This window comes from Natator depressus, chromosome 18 (assembly GCF_965152275.1).
Source record: "Natator depressus isolate rNatDep1 chromosome 18, rNatDep2.hap1, whole genome shotgun sequence".
NCBI lineage: Eukaryota > Metazoa > Chordata > Testudines > Cheloniidae > Natator > Natator depressus.
Genome location: NC_134251.1, coordinates 16,916,204 through 16,937,195, shown reverse-complemented (window position 1 = coordinate 16,937,195; position 20,992 = coordinate 16,916,204). Strand labels below are relative to the sequence as shown.

The window sequence follows — 20,992 nt, the reverse complement described above, 5'->3', positions numbered from 1 at the left end:
ATTGCTGGTAACCGAACCCCTGAGGCCCCACCCTGCCCCGTCTCTTCCCAGAAGGCTCTACCCCATCACTCGCTGGGTCGTCTCAAGGAGCCTGCCTTCACGTAGGAGGTGGCCCCTGCTGAGCAGGGGCTGCCATGGGTTAATGACCCAGCACCGCCCCACGGTAACTGGACTTTTGGTTTGGGTGCTATTTAGGGTTGCCAGGTCCCCTTTTCGAAAACCGAGCACCTGGCAACCCAAAATGGCACCCAGACACAGAAGCTAAAAACTGGACAGGTGGCAACCCTAGAGTGCAGGGATATTTTGCTTAGAAGGGACGCAACAGTGACTGTGATTATGATTGTGAAGGGCTCTTTGTCACCACAGTCCATATGCACAAAGGGTGCTTCAGGGTCTCGGGGACTCTGTACCATTGACTGGCTGACAAATAGCATGTGACGTATATACTCCATACATAGCATCCTTCAGAAAGCCATGGCTGTACTGGAGTGTCTGTCAAACAGAGCAACTAATCCCCTAATACCATAGCGCACATTTCACCATCCCTGAAAGCAGGAATCCTCTCCAGGGTACCCAGGGACAGAGCTGCCAGCAGCCTTTCTGCAAACTTGCTGGCAGGGTGGGGCCTTGCTTGTACAGCGGGCTGCTCCCTCTGGTACACTCTGGCTCTTGTTTTATTACTGGCGCCAGCTCATTGTTTCCCCGGAGGCAAATCTCTGACTTTGAAACCTCGCTTGGCCAGTGGGTCACCCTCAAGCGTGTCCTAGAACTGAAAGGGCTCAGTGCGGAGAAATCTTCTCCACGTCCTCAAATGCCTCTGCTATGGAGTTAATATCCATTGTAGAGAACTTCTTAAACCATCTAACAGAATTAAATGGAAAATTCTCCTCCTGCTTCAGAATTTGATAAATCCGTCTGCAAATTCTATAGGAAGATTATCTTTCTTTCTTGAATTCTCGAAGCGTTTTCCATAATTCATTGATTGGCTGTCATTCTGAAGGATCCTTCACAAGTTTAAACAGATGGAGAGAGACACTGAGTTGGTATAAATGTCATAGCTAAATCAGTAGGGTTATTAAAAGTTATACCAGCCAAGGATGTGCCCCTTGGTGAGCTAAGTGATTCTTAGACACACATGCGTCTCTGGGGTAGAACAGAGCAATTGTTCAAACGGTGCCCGGCAGCACTACGCAACAGTCTAGGACAGGAAGTGAAGATGCCTGTATCCAGTAGAAACTGCAAGTGGCCCTGATAGCAGGTGGAACCTCCACATGCTACCGTAGAACAAGTGTTAAGATTCAGGTTTCAGAGCAGCAGCCGTGTTAGTCTGTATTCGCAATAAGAAAAGGAATCCTTGTGGCACCTTACAGACTAACCAATTTATCTGAGCATGAGCTTTCGTGAGCTACAGCTCGCTTCGTCCAATGAAGATGAAATATTCAATCAGACCAGAAATGTGCAAAGAGTGAAGCAGCGGCAAGATGGTTGTGACAATGACATGATTTTACAAAGGCCCCGTATCTGATGGCCTGCCAGGCTGCACTGGCTGGAGGTATACGAATGCCTTCAACACCAATAAACTTTAGGTCTGGGTTTGTGATCACAAAAGAGCACTGTTAATGCAACCTTACCTGGTCCAGTATATTTTATAAATGGAATAGCCCCAAAATGCCTGATCGTCTGGTAAGACTGCCATGGAAAGTTCACTAGCCTAAGTGCAAAAACCTACTGGATATTTTGCTCACTGGTCTTCTAAAAAATAAAAATAAAAAAGGCTAATGGCTCCAAGCAAGGGGGTAATTCAGCCATCCCTTTATCTGGCGCACACAACCTGCAAGGTCTTGGAAGATAAAGACAATTCAAGTTGCTAGGTTAGGGTGGAGCAGCTCGGAATGGCTGGGTCTTGGAGCCAGCACAAGATGCTGGAACAGAGCCTAAATTCCGGGGATGTTTACTCCCAGGATTGGAGCAGCTTAAAAGAACCTGTCAAGCTGTGGTGGTTTTTAAAAAGTTCCATCATCTTTTATATCCCCTTGTGGGCTGGTAAACAATGGGCTGGAATGTGGTCCCTTCCCATTCAGCGATACAGGGGGTGGGATTCATAAACAGCAGCCTTGTGGTCTTTTGCTGGAAGCTTCTTGCAGAGAAATACAGTTGAGCTTCTCAGGTAATTGCATGCACCAGCCCTATGGTGAGCCCTGGGCTCACATGCTAGCTGGTGATCAGTGGAACCTCCTTTTAAAAATCACTGTCTGATATTTTTTTTTTAATTTTTTTCTTTCTTCCTCAAATACGTGGACAATCCTGTCCGACCCAAAGTGTCTCTAGCACTAAGAACAACGTTTGCGTTCTGTGTGGATTTAAAATACATACATGTGCGCCACCCAAATCTGCTGCTGTTGCTTCTAAAGTGTCTTAGAGCCAGGTCTAAGTGAGGATGAGTTGCACCAATGAAGTAGTGAACTCTGGGAGAATGGGTCCTCCATGATGTGACACGGCACCCTAGTGCTTGTTCTCTGGTATGTTAAAATTCGTCCACCATGTTTTGCCTCTTATCAGCTGAACTAGAGACCCTATAAATGTGTCTGCACAGCATCAGCCAGGTATAAAGAGAGACTTCTGCAGGCACTGGGTCTGGGAGGCAGGGAAGCGCTTTACGGCAAAGTGAGGCGAAGTTGGTTTAAGAGACTGGCTTGGCTCAGACAGCAGGACTGTGACAGAGCTGGGATTAGTACCCCGGAGTCCCGGCTCTTACTGTTTTGTCCTCCGTACTCCTTCCCTTTGACTCTTCCAGAAAAACAACTGAAATTGGTTTGGAGTAGCAGTGAGTGAGTGAAATTGACTTGAGTAAATCAAATCAGTGAATGCTATTACTTTGTATAGTCCCCCTTTTCTGACCCTAACCATGCTTGACGCACATATTGTTCCGCTTGACGCACATATTGTTCCACTTGACGCCCGTTCGGATTGCCACGCTCTGTGTGTCTGGGGAGGGTTACCTGGTTTGCTGAATTGCTGGCTGCGTTTCAGTGCTGGGTGGCATGATCCCTGTCTAGCTTGAAAAGCTCCTTGGGATGGTTCAGGTTGACAGGGGCAGAAGGTGTGTGTGTGTGTGTGTGTGTGTGTGTGTGTGTGTGTGTTTGTGTGTAAGGTGTGAACTGAAGCATTCTGTGAACTGAAGAGTGGCCTTGGTAACTTATTACAAAGTGGGACTTGGTTACAGGTCCCATCAGAAGAATAGAAGGATTGTATAGCTCCTTTAAATATAATCCTGCTTTAAAGGATAAGGAATCCCTTTTTAAACCCAATAAAAAACCGCTGCGAGCTTCTCAATATTAGAGGGAGACTCCTGATTCTTGTCACTGGAAGGGGTGAGCAATGGGGTGTGTATAACGGTTGTTTCTGGTGCATTTGAATCAAAGCCATACCAGCTTGATTTTTTTTTCAGGGCCAAATCCTCAGCTGGCGTAAATCAGTGTAGCTCTCTTGACTTCAATGGAGCAACATTGATCTACACTGGCTAGGGATCTGGCTCCTCAGAATCTAGATGTGCTTCTCAAAGTAGCATTGGGTTTGTTCCACTCTGGCCTCCCCAGTGCGAGAGCCATTTCCAAGTCCCCAATTCTCCATGCAGCAAAGGAGCAGCAGCATGGGATCAGCCGTGGGGGAGGCTCGGTGCTCTCAGCCTATAGGAGGAGAGCTTTGAGAAAGGGAAAGCGTTTCCTAGCAAGTAGCCCAGGGGTGGGCAAACTATGGCCTGAGCTGTTTTAAGCCAGCCTGTGAGCTCCCGCTGGGGAACGAGGTCTGGGGCTTGCCCCACTCCGGTGCTCCAGACGAGGCGCTGGGTCGGGGGCCGCACCATGTGGCTCCCGGAAGCAGCCGCATGGCCCCGCTCTAAGGATCGGGGGCCACTCCACGCATAGGAGCCGGAGAAGGGACATACCTCAAGCGGCTCCCGGAAGCAGTGGCAAGTGCCACTTGGAGCCTGCACCCCTGACCCTCTCCCCATGCTCCAGCCCCGTGCCCCAGCCCTGATCCCCCTCCTGCTCTCCAAACCCCTCAATCCCCGCATGGAGCACCCTCCTGCACTCCAAACCTCTCATCCCCAGCCTCACCCCAGAGCCCGCACCCCCTCCCCAACCCCAATTTTGTGAGCATTCAGGCCCACCATGCAATTTCTATTCCCCAATGTGGCCCTCAGGCCAAAAAGTTTGCCCACCCCTGCAGTAGCCCATACCTCCTGTAGGGGCCCACAGCGGGGGATATGATGCTCCCAGGAGAAGAGGTCATTTTCAGTAGAGCTGGTCAGGAGCCTTTTGATGAAACATTTGGTGTTGGAAAATGCCAATTCATCACAACAGAAACATTCCGTGGAAATGTATCAATTTCGATGAAACTTTCTCAAGTCCAGGGTGGAATTTTGGGGGAGGGGAGAGACACACGGAATAGCCAGGAGCCTAGTGGTTCGGCTCAAGTCTCTGCTCTCCCTGATTCGGAGCAGGACCTGGATCTCCCACATCCCAGGTGAGTGCTATAACCACCAGGGTATTGGCCACTGTGTACTGGGTCGGGTTCTCTCTCTCTCTTCTGTTTTAACGACAGATTTCAAAGGTCTCACTTGCATTGTGAAGTGAAATGAGACCAATGCCAAAACCTCAGCCCTGGTGAAATAGGGACTAGTCTGGCTGGCTGTCTGGTTTGCCACTCGCTCTGGGCTTTTCTCGAGGGAGACTGTGAACCCCCCTGTGCGAACTGCTTCTAAGCTCGGTCCTCTTGGGAAGGATTTTCTGTCTTCCTGGCATTTCCCCAGCAGGCAGGCCCTCCTGGCAGAATTATCTCCGGAGATGTACAATACTCTGCAGCCAGCCTCCCTTGTTTCTACAGCATGTCAGAATGGCTCCTGAGTGTAATTTACACGGGAGCCAAGGTTGGCTGTGCATCGCAGGGCGGTTGTTACACTTGTCTGTCTGTAGCCTTCCCCTTAAGCTTTATCCTCCACAATGGCCCATGTCCTGCACTGACATCCAGGGGTTCAGTGTTTTAAAGGCTTTCTCAGCGGTTCGGGTAAGTCTCGTGAACTTGTCCTCGCTAAGCCCTTATTTTTAAGGCAATGGCTGTGAGCATTTGAGTGGAGGGTTGGGCAGGTTTGAGTCTCTCACTGTCCCAAATATGGAAGCGTAGCCCACCCAGGTGGTTAGAGAAGGAAACCAGCGTCGTTCTCTTCCCTGATTCGCCCACTGACTTGCCCTGTGGCCTCGCGCCAGTTGCTTCCGCTCTTTGTGCCTCCGCCTTCCCCTCTGTAAAACGGGGATGGCAATACTTAGCCACCTCCATAAGGTGATCTGAAATCCTGGGCTCGCAGGGCTACCCAAAGTGGGCAAAGTGTAATAACCTTCTGTAGCCCCCTAGGACGTTGTTGTTAGTGCAACATCAACTCCCTCTGCACAGAAGTCTCCCAGGCCCTTGGATAGTGCTGATCTTGGGGCCTTTTGGGAGTGTGGGAAAGAATCTGTATTGTAGGGATTGTCTCTTTCAGGCTTCAGGATGAATTTCTGCTCCATCCCTCCCTTCCCGTGAAGAACAATAGAAATAACCAGGGGACAAAGACTCAATCAGAGGCCGTTCTCGTGCCCCAGGAACATCTTTCCAGTTCTGTGCCTTCTTGAAAAAGTGCCTGCACCTGTCTCTGTGAGCAGAGGCTCCATAAATCCTTTCTCCTTTCCTGCCTGCGGGAGTGCAGCCGTGCTGAGCAGCCCCATCAATAAGAACTGCCCTTAGCCAGAGATGTGGCTCAGCAATCTGTACCGAGCTGGTTCGCCATGGGCTGTTTAACCCCACAGAGCTGCTGATGCATAACCAGCTTTGGCCCCCCAGTGGGTTAGTAACTCCACCGTGATGCAGTCCCAGCCCTAAATGGAGCATTGAGCCCGGTTTTTGCTCCATTTGGCCCTTCTTCTTTGTTCTGAAGTGTAATTTACACGGGAGCCAAGGCTGGCTGTGCAGCGCAGGGCGGTTGTTGCACTTGACATGGGGCCTTGTTGCTACACCCGAGCCACCGTGGGCTAATTGTCCAGAAAGTCAGGGCCTGTTGTCTCCTAGTCATGAAATAGGAAGGGGGAGTTAGAAGGAGGAAAGACCTGTTGGCTCAAGTCCACTCCCCCTCTCTGCATGATGCTCTGTCCCACTGCAGGGGATGCTCAGGATGTACCCCCTACACACACTTGTACTCCGTGGCTGTGGGGAGCAAATGCAGGGGAATGCATAATTGTTTGGCTGGTTTATGTCATGCTTTCCCTTTCTCTTCGCGTCCCTAGTTGTGTATGAGCACAGATCCCGGCTTGAACGATCCCTGCAGAAAGAGCGAGGGGAACACAAGAAGACTAAAGAAGGTGAGTCTCTTGCACAGGCATAGCAGAGGTCGGCAGCAACTCAAATAGTCTCGCTAGGGAATAACGCACAGCACCTAGTGTGATTTCCACCTTCATAGCACTGTTCAAAGGTTAATGAATCCTCCCAACATCCTCATGAGGCGGTAGGTGGGAATTATCCCTGCTTGACACATGGGGAAACTGAGGCAGAATGGTTAGTGACTCACCTGAGGCCACAAAGGGAGGAGGTGGTGTGAGATCAGGGATTGGAACTCTGGAATTAATGGCTCCTACTCCTGTATTTAGTCCCTGTCTAAGCAATCCGTCTGTCTAGGCTCTTGCATTGACACCTGTGACGTAACGTCTGAGTTCCACAAACCTGTTAACTAAACCCAGCACTGGACCGTGCCTCTTCTTTTTAAATACGTAAACTTTACATCAAGGTGAACTAGCTTGGTCAGTTTCACAAAAATCAGTACAGCCATTACAGGTTCAGTGTTTGCAAGGTGCTCTGAAGATGTGCAGCTGCCTGGTGCTTCTTAATAATAATAATTAATAATAGCATTATTGCCAGCTCTTCGTTATTGACATTGGCTACAGATTGTAAAACCTCCCATTAGCTTGAAATCCAGAGATGAACATGTCTATTTTTAAGACCGCGGAATTGAATAGGAAATAAGACACGAAGGGGCTAGAGCCTGTATCTCGTAGCTCTGAATGCTGGATGGCAGATCACTTTAGCCCTGAATGTTGCTGGCAATTTAACAGCTTGGTTTGTATCTTCAAAGCTGCTATGTGGAGAAATACGTCTATCCCTTTTGGTCTCATTCCTAAGCTCCCTGCATTTCTGGAAACGTTGACATGTATCAGCCAAGTTTGTCATGAGTCTGTGGATAAATAGTTGACTCAAATGTTGAATGTCTGTCTTCTAATATTTAGATTTCTTTCATAGTTTGTCAGCGTTGCTCTAGGAAATGAGGCGACTGCCAAAGGGATTCTGCAGAGCGTGCATGGACTCTGAATGGCTCCGGGCTGCGTGCATTTTGGCTCTAAGAACGCTGAGGAGCTTTTCTCCATGACTGGATCCAATAGACCATTTATTTCAAGCAAACATAGCATTGGATGCTCGTGATGTGAAGGACGAGTAGCGCTGTCTTCAGTTAGCTTTCACCACACATGCCCCAGTGTCCTGACCAGCTGTATGCTCTGCAATTACTCTGCAAGAGGGTAGCCCCCTCTTCAGAAGCCTTATATAGCAAACCATGTAGTGGTTTGGTGACTGGGGCACAAGGACGTTGGCACGGTTACTCTACCAGGATCTGCGAGGCCAATGCATTAACTCCCTGTACCCATCCCTTCCCGGGGGGTTTGATTACCATTCTTTGTGTTGTGGTAGCACCTGGGAGTCCCGTTCTTGCACCAGGACCCCATCGTGCCAGGTGCTGTACAGACATAGATCCAACAGATGGTCCCTGCCCCAAAGAGCTTGTGCACTGAGCTGATGTGCTGCTGTGCCTTTTAAATGAAGGGTGGCAAGTCTGTACGATATTGGGCTACAGTTTGCTCGGCATTTTGGGGGGTAAAATGAAAAGCTTCACCCCCAGCACATCCGTGCAGAGTGGTATGTGCTTGTCTCCCAGTGACACAGCAGTTAGGGTCAGTTCTGTTTCTCTGAAGCTTCTAAGGAAGTTGGGGGCGTAAGTTTCATAGAGCCATTACCTAGCCTAACCAAATACCGTAGCCACTTGGCTGACCAAGATTTGGACCTCTTTGCACTCTACGCGACAAACTTACAATCTAAATAGATAAAGGCTGGTGAAGGGAAACTGAGGCACCACATCAGGAAATGACTAGTCGCAGCAGGTCATTCACAGGAAATAGAACCCAGGTCTCCTGATTCCCAGTTCAGTGCCTTATCCCCTAGGCCACTCTGCCTCCTGGCAGTAGTGATTTACACAGCCTTCTTGGGAGTGAGAGCACAGAGAAGGATTCTTGGAGGGGCTGCTCTCGCAGTGGTGAGGAGAAATCTGAGGCACACTGGTGCTCCCAAAGGTATCACCCCTTTGTCTGTTGCTTCCTAGGAGCTCACTTCTGATCTCACTGTGGCCCTGATGACTAAGCTGGGTAAGGGAGGGAATCTCTGGCTTTAGAACTGATTGGACAAAGCGTGGGTACTCCTGGCCCTGTGCTGGTCTCTGCAAGCCGACCAATGTGTTATGGGGTTTAACTATTCTGTGTTAACTCCTGCTCCCGTGACGTGGTACCGTCAGCAACGAGGGCTGGCACTGTCAGGTCCTGGTGTCTATGGGAGCTGCGTCTCTTCCTGCAGTGACAGTCCTTTGGAGAATGCAGGGGAACCCTGGTGATGGGAATTTGGGAGATGCATGAGAGCACCAATGCCATGTTCTTCATGGAAAGGCCCTTCTTATTTGTGTGTTTGATTCAGAGGGAGGAGCACGCAGGAAGACACCGAATAATTGAATCCCTTTCCCAATTCCAATGACAGATCTACAATACTGTGATCGGATCTAGTTAGTACCGAGGTGGGGTGGGGAATTCACCTAACCTCCCATCCTAAGAAGAGGATGTAGTGTAGCAAATAAATGATACACCTTCATGAGGCTTGCAGGAGCCGTTGGCTGGTGCAGACAGAACTGAACGCAGTGCTATTTATGCCTGTCTACTGGAGCTGGGTTGCACGTGGAAATGTGTGCATCTGGCTTTGCTGGACACTTCTTTACATCGAAGCATCAACCAGGCAGCTTAATTAGAGGCCCAAGCACGGGGATATCAGGGGATGCTGCAGAGCAGGACAACAATGAGGTGCGTTATGTGTTGTCCCCAGACTGGACTAATGGGGGATGCTGCAGATCAGGATTGATGGACATTGCTCGAAGCAGGCAAGGGGACGCAAGCCCGGAATAGCAGCTTGGTGCTGTAGGGCCCCACAGAGGTGCAGTGACGGAGCGGGCCCTGAAGGGAGGCGAGCAGTCATGGGAGTCTGAGGAGGCCAGAGATAGCAATTGGGTCCCTCGCTTGGCATAAGCAATGAAGCCTCAGGAAAGGACAGGCCACCTTTTCAAAGGGCTTTCTGGATCTAAGGCAGCTATACTTGTGTTTTCCTTAATCATAGACACTGTTATCTTCACGTTTTGCCTCTTGCAGTGGGTTAAGTGGAGTCTGTTTGAATCATTTTATTATGATCTGTTTTATGGTAGAGCCTAGGGACCCCGAGCAGGTGCTGTACATACAGTGCAATGACTTTTCCTGCCCTAAGGAATTGACAGTCCAGCCTTCCCGTGTAAATCGTGTCTGAGAGAGGATGAGGTGGCCCAAGGTTCTCTTTGGACTCCTGGAGCCGGCTTTGGCTCACTGTGGCTAGTGCTCACCAGCCAGCCCTTGGGGAAATTTGTGTGCAGATAAATCGGTTTGCTGTAAAATGCACTGCCTCCTCCACCTGTGTATGCTGCAGCTTGCCACTGATGTTTTCCTTCAAGCCCACCGCCGTGCTGGGAGTAATGCCACCGTGTAGCTTTAAAATGTATTTCTCGCTAGCATCTTTCGTCTCAAAGGACCCCAAAGAATTGCGCAATCTTTGCACCTGCTGAAATGCAGCCATTCCTGGGGTGCAGAGTGGCAGCGATCTAGAACACTATACTGTAGTGGGAAGAAGGGAAATTTGGCCAGGACAGCAGGGCGGACAGGTTTAGTGGAAAGTACTACACTGTCTTTGATCGCACAGAGTGGACAGGACCTCAGTGTTCTTTAAGTCTCTTAAAAGCTTCTGCATTCCATCTGGCTGGATCAGCCTTTTGCCTGGTTAGGAGTTTTTCTCCTTCTGAAAATTATAAAACAGATCCTTGTAAATTCCATCCAATTAAACACTCTCTTCTTTTTTCCTTTCTAGATTTTTTGGTGTATAAATTAGAAGCTCAAGAGGCACTCAACAAAGAGAAGGTAGGTACAGTATGTTCCTGTGTGTGTTTGAGAGAGAGAGAGAGAGATCCTTTCAGTATTTCCACAGCTGCACACCAACATACATTGGGGATGATGCTGGCATTAGAGTTTTGGGCCAGTAGGTATTGCATCAGGATGAATCCTGGGTCACTTCATCATTAATGGTCTGAGGGCTTGTCCATGTGAATGTTTAGTTCCTGGCAAGCTGTGGTGTGAATCCATCCCATGCTAGCCTGCTGTGGACTAAGTGTCCATGTGGACCCTGCTGACTTGCGTTAACAGTTTGGGCTTGTCTACATGGGGGCATACAGAAAAATTAATCCAAACTAATTAAAGGTGTGCATTTGAACTGGATTAGTTAAACCTCATTAACACCTGTGTGAACAGCTTCATTCAGAATTAAAGTGGCCTTAATTCGGTTTATTTGAATTCATTTCCAAAGTGAATTAAACTAAACTGAATTATTAAGGCCACCTTAATTCTCAATAACAACATTCATATTGGGATTTAATGTGGTTTAACTAATTCACTTCAAATTCACATCTTTAGTTAATTCAGATTAATCTTCCTGGATGTTCCCCTGTAGACAAGCCCAAACTGTTAACACGCATCAGCAGGGTCCATATGGCCAGTTAGTCCGCGACAGATTAGTGTGTAGTAGATTCACACCCCAGCTTGCTGTGAACTTGTCTACACAAACAATTAGTCTTATGTGAATAAGGGTCTATTTCAACTCAGTTGGGAAGGAGAAAAGAACTGTCTCTCTCTGGGGATGTTGCTAGCCCAAGTCCCTATTCTTGGTCCAGATCTGTAAATGGCAAACTGAGTGACTGGACTTCTAGCCTCCGTGGCATCATGGAGTCCTGCTCAGCTGCCTATTGGCAAAGGAAAGGCCAGTTGTCTTTGTATTGGACAGAATTCTATTCACCTGAGAAACAAAGCATGGGGACAGCCCAGAAGAGAGAGGAACTATACTGCAGGGAAGCTGTGGACACTGTCCCTGCGACGGAGGTAAATGGTTTCTCCTGGTCTGTGGGTGGGAGCGCGGCAGCAGAACTGAGTCAGGGGAGATCATGAGTAGCAACAACCTCTCCCCCTGCAGCCCCGTCCCAATGGGAGGTGGGTGTTTGTCACTAACAATGTGCATGTTAAATTACCAGCTACCTGGTGCAGAGAGCCAGAGCAAAACAGTGCGTCTCGGGGGGTGGGGGGGTTCATGGAGGCAGTTGGGCTCTGCTAGTTATTCAGCCTATCGTAGCAGAGTTGATAGGTTTTACTGCCAACCCCCGTCTGCTAAAAGGGGGGGTGTCTTTTTCCCCTCGGGGGTGGGGCAAGGGCATCTTTCAATGGAGATGGGAGTCCTTTGTCATCATATTCATAGCCCCTGACCCTTTGCAAAACAGAGAGCTTTGCATAACTGTTGGCCGTTGTTCACTGCATGTGATGGTGTGTGGCCAACAGCAATGAAAGTGTCAGTGCTGCTGAATTCAGGCAGAACTTTATTACTCGAGTCCCTAGGAGCCCAGATAGCTCAGCGTTTGCATCTGATTTTCACAGGCTTTCTATTGTCTCTATTTATGGGGCTGAAATAATGCAAGATTGGTCCCATTCCAGGGTTTTCAGCCCCATAACTACTCTTTGTGGTGTTAAATCCCCTGACAGCTGGACGTGCAAATGCTAGAGCCCCTCTTCATTTATATCCTCACTGCAGTTTGCCAAGTGCCATGAATACAGCAGCACAGAAAACAAAGGGGAACCTTTATGGTTAAATAGTATATTTACTTGTAATGAAGAAGTTAATAGGGTGTACTGGTGAGATACTCCTGTGAATGTGAAGAGCATCTACAGTTACTGGGGAGAAAACGACAAGAATCTTGATCCTCATGCTTCAGGGCTGGGGTCAGGAAGAAATACATCCCTAGGGTAACTCACTCACTTTAGATTATAGGACTTGTTACTCCTTCCCCGAAGCATCTGAAATTGGTCACTGCTGGAAACTGGGCGCCAGACTAGGTGGAACATTTAATCGGTTCCACTGTGACTGCTAAATACCATGCAGTAATGGAATTAGCATAGTGGATATACTTGCTGAACAGACTGATGGCTATGCAGCTCCATAGCAATTGTGTCCCTGAAACTCATTTGGTGGTAATATTTTGGGTCCTATTGAATATGTAATTTGAGTTGTGGGTTAGAAGATCGCAACAACTATGCACTGTGCTTAGTTTGCAATTCCATGGTGCTGCCTGTGATCTGTGCCGGGCTACTTAAAGCTGCCAAATACAGATCTGAGCAGAGATGCTTGTGAAAAGGCCACAATTCTGCATCTTGTTCACATCCTGCACCCTGCAAGCTCTGAGTTTTCACAGGGAAAAACAGAATCTGGGCCCTGCCTTCTGGGTCTTGGGCCTTGTCTGCACACTAACTGCACTGGTTTGATTAAAATCGAGTTGGTTTAAAGCAGTGCAAACCATACTCTGGATATGTGGTTTATCGGTAAACACATGGTTTATAACTGGTAGCTGTACCCATATCCAGGAGTTTAAACTGATGCAGTAAAACCAGCGCAAAGATTGGTTTTTAGTTAAATTGGTGTAACTTTCGCATGTAGGCGAGGCCTTAGGGTTTGTGTTGTCTGTCTCTCCCCTGCAGCTCATTAACAAGAGCCCTCATCCCAGTTCCCAGGGAATTCTCTCCTTTACAAAGCTCCTCCAGCCCATTGTGCTTGGGTGAGAATCTCTGGTCAGCGAGAATTACTCTGCATTTACACCAGAGGAATGAGAGCAGAATCCTGCCCCTTAATTTTAATTAACTTCCCTGTCTGCATCTCAGTGCATGTGCTCGGGAGCCAGATTCTGATCTTACTTACACTGGTGTAACTCTATTGAAGTCAGTGGAGTTACTCCAGTTTTACACCACTGTGAGCGCAGAATACAACCCTTCATTTTCTTTAAACTGGAAAAAATTCCTTGAAACCAATATTTTTTTTGTGAAACGGGCGGGTTCGATGAAACACCTGTGCTGAAAAACTTTTGGTTTAAAAAAAAAAAAAAGCTTCCAGGTTGCTAAAGTCTCTCATTTCAGTATTGTCAAACCAGAAAGTTCTGAGGGTTTTTTGGTCTCAAAACAACTTTTCACGTAGAAATGTAAGTAAATTTTGCACTAAAAAAATGAGTCAATATCAAAATGAAATGTTTCAAAATTATCAAAAAGAAACATTTTGATTAACCCAACCAAAGGGATGTTTTTGGATTTTTGGTTCACAAAATTTTCAAGCTTTCAAGTTTTTGTCCAATTTGTGATCGGATTTTTTTTTTTTTTTTAAATGTCAAAAAGACTTATTGGACAGGAAAACTCTTTCCTGCCCAGACTAAACAACTAGTTTAGTTATTTTAAACTAATCCATTCTAGCAGCACTCACTGAGAAGTGACCCTTCTTAGGCTAAATGGATACAATGCTTAGTCTTATACAGGAGACCAAACATCATGGACACTGACTTGCAGATACTTTTAATGGTATGATTAAGTAGCTACACAGATGTTGGTGCGTGGTTTTGATCTGCCTCTGTATCTTCTGCATTCTAATGTGTTTATGATATTTTGTTACAGCAAGATTCTATGAACAGATATGGGGCCCTCAGTTCACAGCATAAGATACTGAAGGTAAGTCAGTGCATGACTCCTCCTCTTTGACTGGTGAAAACTGTCTGTGCTGGGGTTATACCATGGATCTTGCCCTCCTATTGTGACCCAATTGGGGTCATGTTGGAAACAATGCAACAGTCATTTCCCCCTCGCTTTGAACCTCTCCGCCTTTCACAAAAGGTTTGACTCGCACACAGGTGCTGGGAGACTGTGCTGTCGAGTGGTTAGAGCGGCAGAACTGGGGGCTCTTGGCTTGCAGTCCCATTTCTACCAGTGACTTACTGTATGATCTTGGGAAGTCCTTAATATCTGTACCTCTGCACAATGGGAATCCTACAGTCATCACCAGAGCATGTTCAGGACTCTACCGGGGGCTGCGTGCCGAGTGAGGGGTGGGGCGGAAGCTCTTTGTCAGACAAATCTGGCTTTGCAGCGTCAAATGTGAGGGGGGGGGACACAAATTTCCACAAGTTTTTAGACAAAAATATGAAATGGGCCTTTTGTCAAAATTTTGCCCAAAAGAACCAAAATTGGAGGAGGGGGAATTGCACACAACACAGCAGGGCCTCCTGTGAAACAAGTCGCGTCTTGCACAGACCTGTCTGGGAGCAGAACTTGCCCAGGACAAATGTCCCATTGTCTTTTTCTACACTTGGCTTGACCCTCTCCATCACTCCCCCCCTCCCATTCCACCTGGACCCTGGAACACTCTCTGCCTTCCCGTTTGAGAGGGGAGCATGTACAAATGTTCCTTGGTGCTGTTACTGCACCTCCCATCTTCAGATTTCAACCTGCTTCACAAATGGGAGGGAATTAAACCTCACAGAATCCCTGCAAAGTAGACAATATCCCCCCTTCTACTGAGGGGAAACTGAGGTACTCTTCTGGCTTCCTAGAGGAAAGGGCGCATATATGAGAGATGCCACCAGCTTGACTCAGGGGCTGCTGCCCCCTCTGTATCTGCGTGTGATAAACATTTGTAACAGGAAATGAGTCTCATGGTGGAAGGTGCAGGGCTTTCTCCACAAGTAGCAGAAGCCTGTGTCTGGATTCCTGTTGTCTCATCAGCGATGTGATTTCTCATCTCTTTGCATCTCGAGTGGAGACTGAATTTTTTTTAAACGTTCATCAGAAGAATGCACATCGTCACCATTTACTGTCTGCAAAGGCAAAGAGCTGGATTCAAATGAAAGGGATTTGTAGACCAAGACCTCCTGACATTGCCATACACTGGGAACTTGCAATGAATGGCATTTTCCTAGGACTCGTGGTACAGGGCATGTATTATTTACCTCTTCATTTTTATCAACTGATATTTGCAGAGCTGCTTTGCAAGCCACAAGAGAACTGTTTATTTTGTAAAAAGAAAAGGAGTACTTGTGGCACCTTGGAGACTAACCAATTTATTTGAGCATAAGCTTTCATGAGCTACAGCTCACTTCACTGGATGCATGAAGTGAGCTGTAGCTCACGAAAGCTTATGCTCAATAAATTGGTTAGTCTCCAAGGTGCCACAAGTCCTCCTTTTCTTTTTGCGAATACAGACTAACACGGCTGTTACTCTGAAACCTGGTTTATTTTGTAATGCATGTCTCCAGATGCTGTCCAGAATTAAAATTGCAGCTGGCAGAGAGGTCTCAGGCACTGCACACCCTCTGAGCAGGAAAGTGAATGTGGAGGTCTTATGCTGTATTCTACATGGTGCAGATCAGTGATTCTCAACCTCTCCAAGACTAGATGTCTTTCTAAAAGATATACTCTTGCTCAGCTGCAAATTGAAGGGCTTGATGTAGGGAACACTGAGTGAAGTTTTATGATAGATCCGTAATACATCTTAAATACTTTATGGCTTCCATTACCATAATATCTGAGCACTTCACAACACCTCTCTGAAGTAGGAATGGATTAGCCCCCTCCCCCCTCCCTTTTTTTTACATGTGGGAAACTGCGGCACAGAAAAACTAAGTGAGTTTCCCCAGGTCACACAGAAAGTCTGTGGCAGGGCTGGGAATTGAACCCTGGCTGCCAGCTAGTGCTCTAACCACTGGACCATCCTTCCCACAGGTCAGATCTTTAAAATCAGTCTTTGGTCAGCAACCCAAAAACTGAGCACAAAACTTGCTCTGCAACCCACTATGTTTAAAATAAATAAGAAAAATTGATCCAAGGTTAATGAAATATCAGTGTAATTTAATTCAAGATGCATCTCTTCACGAATTCCTTTTTAAATTAAATTTAATAAAAATTAATAGTAAAAATTTAGTTTTATATTAAGTCAATCAATTATTTTAATGTAAGAAAGTAATCTAAAACTATATTTGGCTGAAATCACATTAAAAAGGGACCTATGTGAGTCCACTGTGAAATGTATTAGAGAAGGATTGCAGCTAAAAGTGCTAATTAATTCTCATTAATGTGAAATGTGAGCTTGCTTGCAGTACATCACTTTCTCTGTTCTTGGTGCAATGCACTATTCAGTGTGTTCTCAACCCGGCGTGTGGCCATTCCACAGCAGAGAGGAGTCTGTTATAGTTCTCAGTTACTAGACTTTCCCTCAAATTGCAGAGTGTCATGACTCAATTCCTGCTCACAACCAGGACGGTGGTGGTCATGCTTCTGCAACAAGTGGCATTGGGTCATTCTCCAGATTAAAACTTGTTCCTGTATTTTTGTCTATAGGAATTTGGTGAACCTGAAGCCGAAAGCAGTGGTCAGACCTTCTGTCTCTGGCTCCAAACTTGCCACTGGCTTCTATCTCTCTTGCTGAGTTTATGCTCGATGCCTTTTTCCACACATTGGAGCATGTCATACTCACTCATGCAGTTGCTTTTAGGTTCATAGACTTTAAGGTCAGAAGGGACCATTATGATTGTCTAGTCTGACCTCCTGCACAACGCAGGCCACGGAGTCTCATCCACCAGCTCCTGTAACAAACCCCTAACTTATGTCTGAGCTGTTGAAGTCCTCAAATCGTGGTTTAAAGACTTCGAGGTGCAGAGAATCCTCCAGAAGCTATGGATGCTGCAACCCTGTTGGAGCTATTGAGGGACCCACTTCCAGGCTGCTCCTGTGACTTGAGAAGTCCTCCTGCGCTCATAAAATGAACCATGTGCCGTGTATGCCAGACTTCTGGCTTGGTACACTGCAGTGTGTGAATACTTGGTGTACTTATAAAGGGTAGAATGGCAGCCAAGACTCCTGGCTTCTCTCCCTAACATTGACTGAGGTCTCAGGCAAGTTATTTAACCTCGCTGCCTCACTTTCTCTGTTTCTTGATGTTTCCCACTTTTGAATTACAAACCTTTTTAAACCATTAAGTTTGCTCTAAGCAGAATATTTTTCCTGAGGCTGATTTGTGGCTGACCAATCCCCCGGAGCATGTAAGTTTAAATTGCTTTGGACCCCTAGTAAGCCTTGTGTTCACAAACCATTACAGTTCTTTGTAGCTTATTTTTTAAAATGGCAGGTTGGGAAAGATGCTCCTGTGGTGAAGGAGCTGGACAACGGGTATGTCTACACTGCAAAAAAAAAAAAAGTTTTTTTCACTCAGGTTGGTTAACTCGGGTTAAAATAGCAGTAAGGACACAGCAGCTCGGGTTAAAGCCCATAGAGCAGCCTGGGGCTCAACATGAGCAGCTAATCCTGGTTAAACGCCAAGTTGCCATCTCTTCACTGCTATTTTAACTCAAGTTCGCTAACCCAAGTTAAGGACACACCTCTTTTGCAGTGTAGACAGGCCCTGCCACTCTGGAGATCTGGGTTCAGTTCCTGACCCTGCCACAGACTCCCTGGGTGACCTGGGCAAGTCAATTAGTCTTTCTTTGCTCAGTTCCCTATCTCTGTAAAATGGAGATCGTAATCCTTCCTTGGTCTGTCTAGACTGTAACTGTTTGGGGTAGGAACAGTCTCTTCTCTATACAGCACTTACATAATTGGGTTCAGATCTCAACTGGCACCTCCAGGTGCTACTGTGGTACAAATCCTAAATCAGCATTGGGACAACTCTGTGGATCCTGGGATACTATTTTCATCCGTACTATATGTACATGAGGACCTCCCTGGCGTCTCTCTCTCTACCTTATTGCTCTGAGTAAGATTGTTCAGCAGGAGACGGTTTGTGCTATGGACTTCCCACAGATCTGAAGGCCCCATAAAAGTACGTCCCATTGTTACATGAAGCCGCGAGGATGACTCCAAGCACTGATGGCATTTTAAAAAAATCATTTAAGGGAAACAAATTGGAATGATTGCTGCAGCCCTGCAGAGTTATTGTATTGAAAGGCCAGGAGTTCATCTGCGAGCCGGTCGATTTATATATGTAATTGGTGCTGGCAAACTAAGTGTGGAAGGACTCCATGGGTTACTATGGGAAACCAAAAGGAGGTGAATTCTGGTTCATTGGGTTTGAGCAAAAGGATGTCTTGACATGTTTTGTTCTCTAGTGTGGGGAGGGCAGGGAGATGGAGTCTGTTTTCAAATTATTCACCGTGCATTTTTGAAACTCCACTCCCTCTGAGCTCAGCCCATGAGTCTCATTAGGACCCCTCGTCCCAGTGCCCTCGCCTTTGTCTGGAGCAGAGCTGATATGTGGCCTGTTGGCCGTACATGTCCCCCATGGGTCAGATTGAGGCAGCAGATGTGGGACTCCCTCCAGCTCCGAGCTGTCTGTACTAGTGGAGAGGGGGTCCCTGCAAGGGGTTCTCTAGCAGTTTGGTGCAGTGGGGGAAAGCAGCTAGCAGGTTTTCAGAAGACAAACCCAAAAGAGAGAACAAAGGTAGATTTCCCATGCAAGAGCTCAGTATGTGTGTGCTTGGCAGGCAACATCGGGACACAAAATGGCAGCAGGAAGGGGAATTTGGTCCTGTTTAAAGGTGCAGGACTCAGGAAACTTGGCTTAGCAGATCAAACTACACACACCATGGAAACCTCTTCTGTCTTTCTGTGTAACGTCCCGCAGTGTGGCAGGAGCTCTGGAAAGGACGTCTGGATTGCCGCAGTGTGCCACATGCATATGGTGAGGGAAGGTCATGGTCGTTGGGTGAAATCCAGAACCATGTGCCAGACCAATGAAAACGTAACGCAGCAGGAGGCCACATGGGGTGAGGAGCATCCCAAGAAAACACATGCTAAATCCATCGGCCGGTTGGAGACTTTGGGACAAGTAACAGCACTCCCTCCTGGTCAACGTGCACCATGCGCTGCGCTAGGATGGGTGGCTTCCATGGAGAGTCTCCAGTTCTTTCTTCCCCGTACTGTTACTCTGAACCGAGAAGTTTTTTTTTCCTTGCCTTCTCAGGTCCCTCCTCCCGCAAATCCCTCCCTCAATGAGGGTTAGAAACTCTCTCCTTGATGTGTCTGGAATTGTTTGGCAACTCACTACAGGAACCAACTTCAAGAGGAAGCCTCCACTCTCTACCCCGGGGGAAAAAGAGGACAAAGAATCCCTGAAAATAGATCTCCGCGTCCCCTCTCCTCCCCTCTATCAGCCTCCAGTGAGATGACAGTGGGAAGTGCAGGAGGTGGCCTGCTTTCGTTGGCAGTAATATGAAGTTTTCTGGGCTTAAAGGGCCAGGCAGTTTTGTGGCTTGCTGCCGTTTTCATAATGGGTATGAGCCAAAAGCCTGGATCCAAATCCCCCATCCCGAGCTCTCAGGAGTTCCTAGTCCCATATGGGAACTTCACGGCCCCAAGCATCACCCGGGGCAGCGTTACTTGGCGGTTGGAACACATCAGAGGGCTGAATGAAACAAGCAGGTGGGTCACAGTCCCAGATCCTGTCGGAAATGCTTTGACAGCTTGACACCCACCACCGTGAGTGGCTCTGACTGACTGACTGGCCTTCACAGCCTCAGCCAAGAGGCCGGGATTGTGTGGTGCATGGAGGCTCAACCCTCTCGCCTGGACAGGTGTCCCTCCAGCTCCAGGGCATGTGTGTAAAGTAGAGGGTGTGGGTGACGCTTGTGTCCGGCAGAACAGATGCCTGCCAGGAGTGGGTGGGTGAGATTCTGTGGCCCGCATTGTGCAGGAGATCAGACTAGGTGATCATAATGGTCCCTTCTGACCTTAATATCTATGAATCGGTCCAGCCTGGTGAGATTGCACTAAAATAATGCTGTCTGGGTGGTCAGCACTGGAAATAGGCCAGGAAATAGCACTGCATAGTGGAGCTGAGGGCACTTCAGCGTCCGGTGTGGCTATTGCAGGGCATGGGGCTGTTACTCTGTAAACTACTCTAGCACGTGTCTAGGTAGGGAGAGGGCCAGGGGAAATACAAGCGTGGAATGGACTTTTGGCTTCGACTCTATTCCTGGGTGCCAGGGGGACTTTGGAGACGGGGGCGTGAGGCGGAGATGGGCTGCAGAGAGGGCCCTGTACTGGAGAGGTGTGATAGAGGCGGGACTGCAACTGCGTGTGCTGGCAGTGCGTTGGAAACGTCCCAGCGGAGGGGATCAAACAGCCGCGTGGGGGGGGGGGGGGAATTTGCACCAGCCCTGAGTGTTGCTTTTTTTTTCCCCCCCCCCCCCCGTTCAGAACCAGCACGAAGATGTCAAGAAACAGCTGCTTGACCTGCAGCTACAGCAGAACAGCTTGAAACTAGAGCATCGCAAGACGGTGGAGACCCACAGCCAGAAATACGCCCAGCTGCAGCGGGAGAAGGAGAGTGAAGTCACGGGCTTGCAGGGTGAGCGCGGCGGGGAGCTGGGCCGCTGGGAGCAGAAGGCGCGACGGATGGCGTGGGTGTGGGAGAGGGAGCCCTTCCGCCTGTGAGCTCCTGCTTGTTCCCTTCCGCAAACACCAGAAGGATCCTGAACAGAGTACAGGCTAGTTGGGCATGCGTGTATGAGAGAGGCAGGGGAGGGAGGCTGAGTCAGTAGAGACAGAAAGCTGTTTAATGGTCTATATTGAGTGAGTTTGGGTCTCAGTCTGGTTCCCAGGGTCCATAGCGTGCACCGTCCCCATTGGCAGTCTGAGCCAAGAGGCCAAGGCCTGAAGAGTTCAGCTCCACGAACTGCCTCTCACCG

General features: G+C 48.0%; 1 protein-coding gene across 2 annotated transcripts in view; it reads left to right on the top strand.

The window, feature by feature from the left end:
• LOC142000755 (uncharacterized) overlaps positions 1-20,992 on the top strand; it is a 71,710-nt gene that overhangs the window by 11,869 nt on the left and 38,849 nt on the right. The window contains exons 2-5 of one of the 2 annotated variants that reach the window (XM_074975280.1): positions 6,315-6,389; positions 10,276-10,325; positions 13,935-13,988; positions 20,502-20,652. In XM_074975280.1, coding sequence (XP_074831381.1) covers positions 6,315-6,389; positions 10,276-10,325; positions 13,935-13,988; positions 20,502-20,652 — 330 coding nt within the window. The remainder of the gene's footprint in view (positions 1-6,314; positions 6,390-10,275; positions 10,326-13,934; positions 13,989-20,501; positions 20,653-20,992) is intronic. The other variant, XM_074975281.1, reaches the window with a different exon arrangement.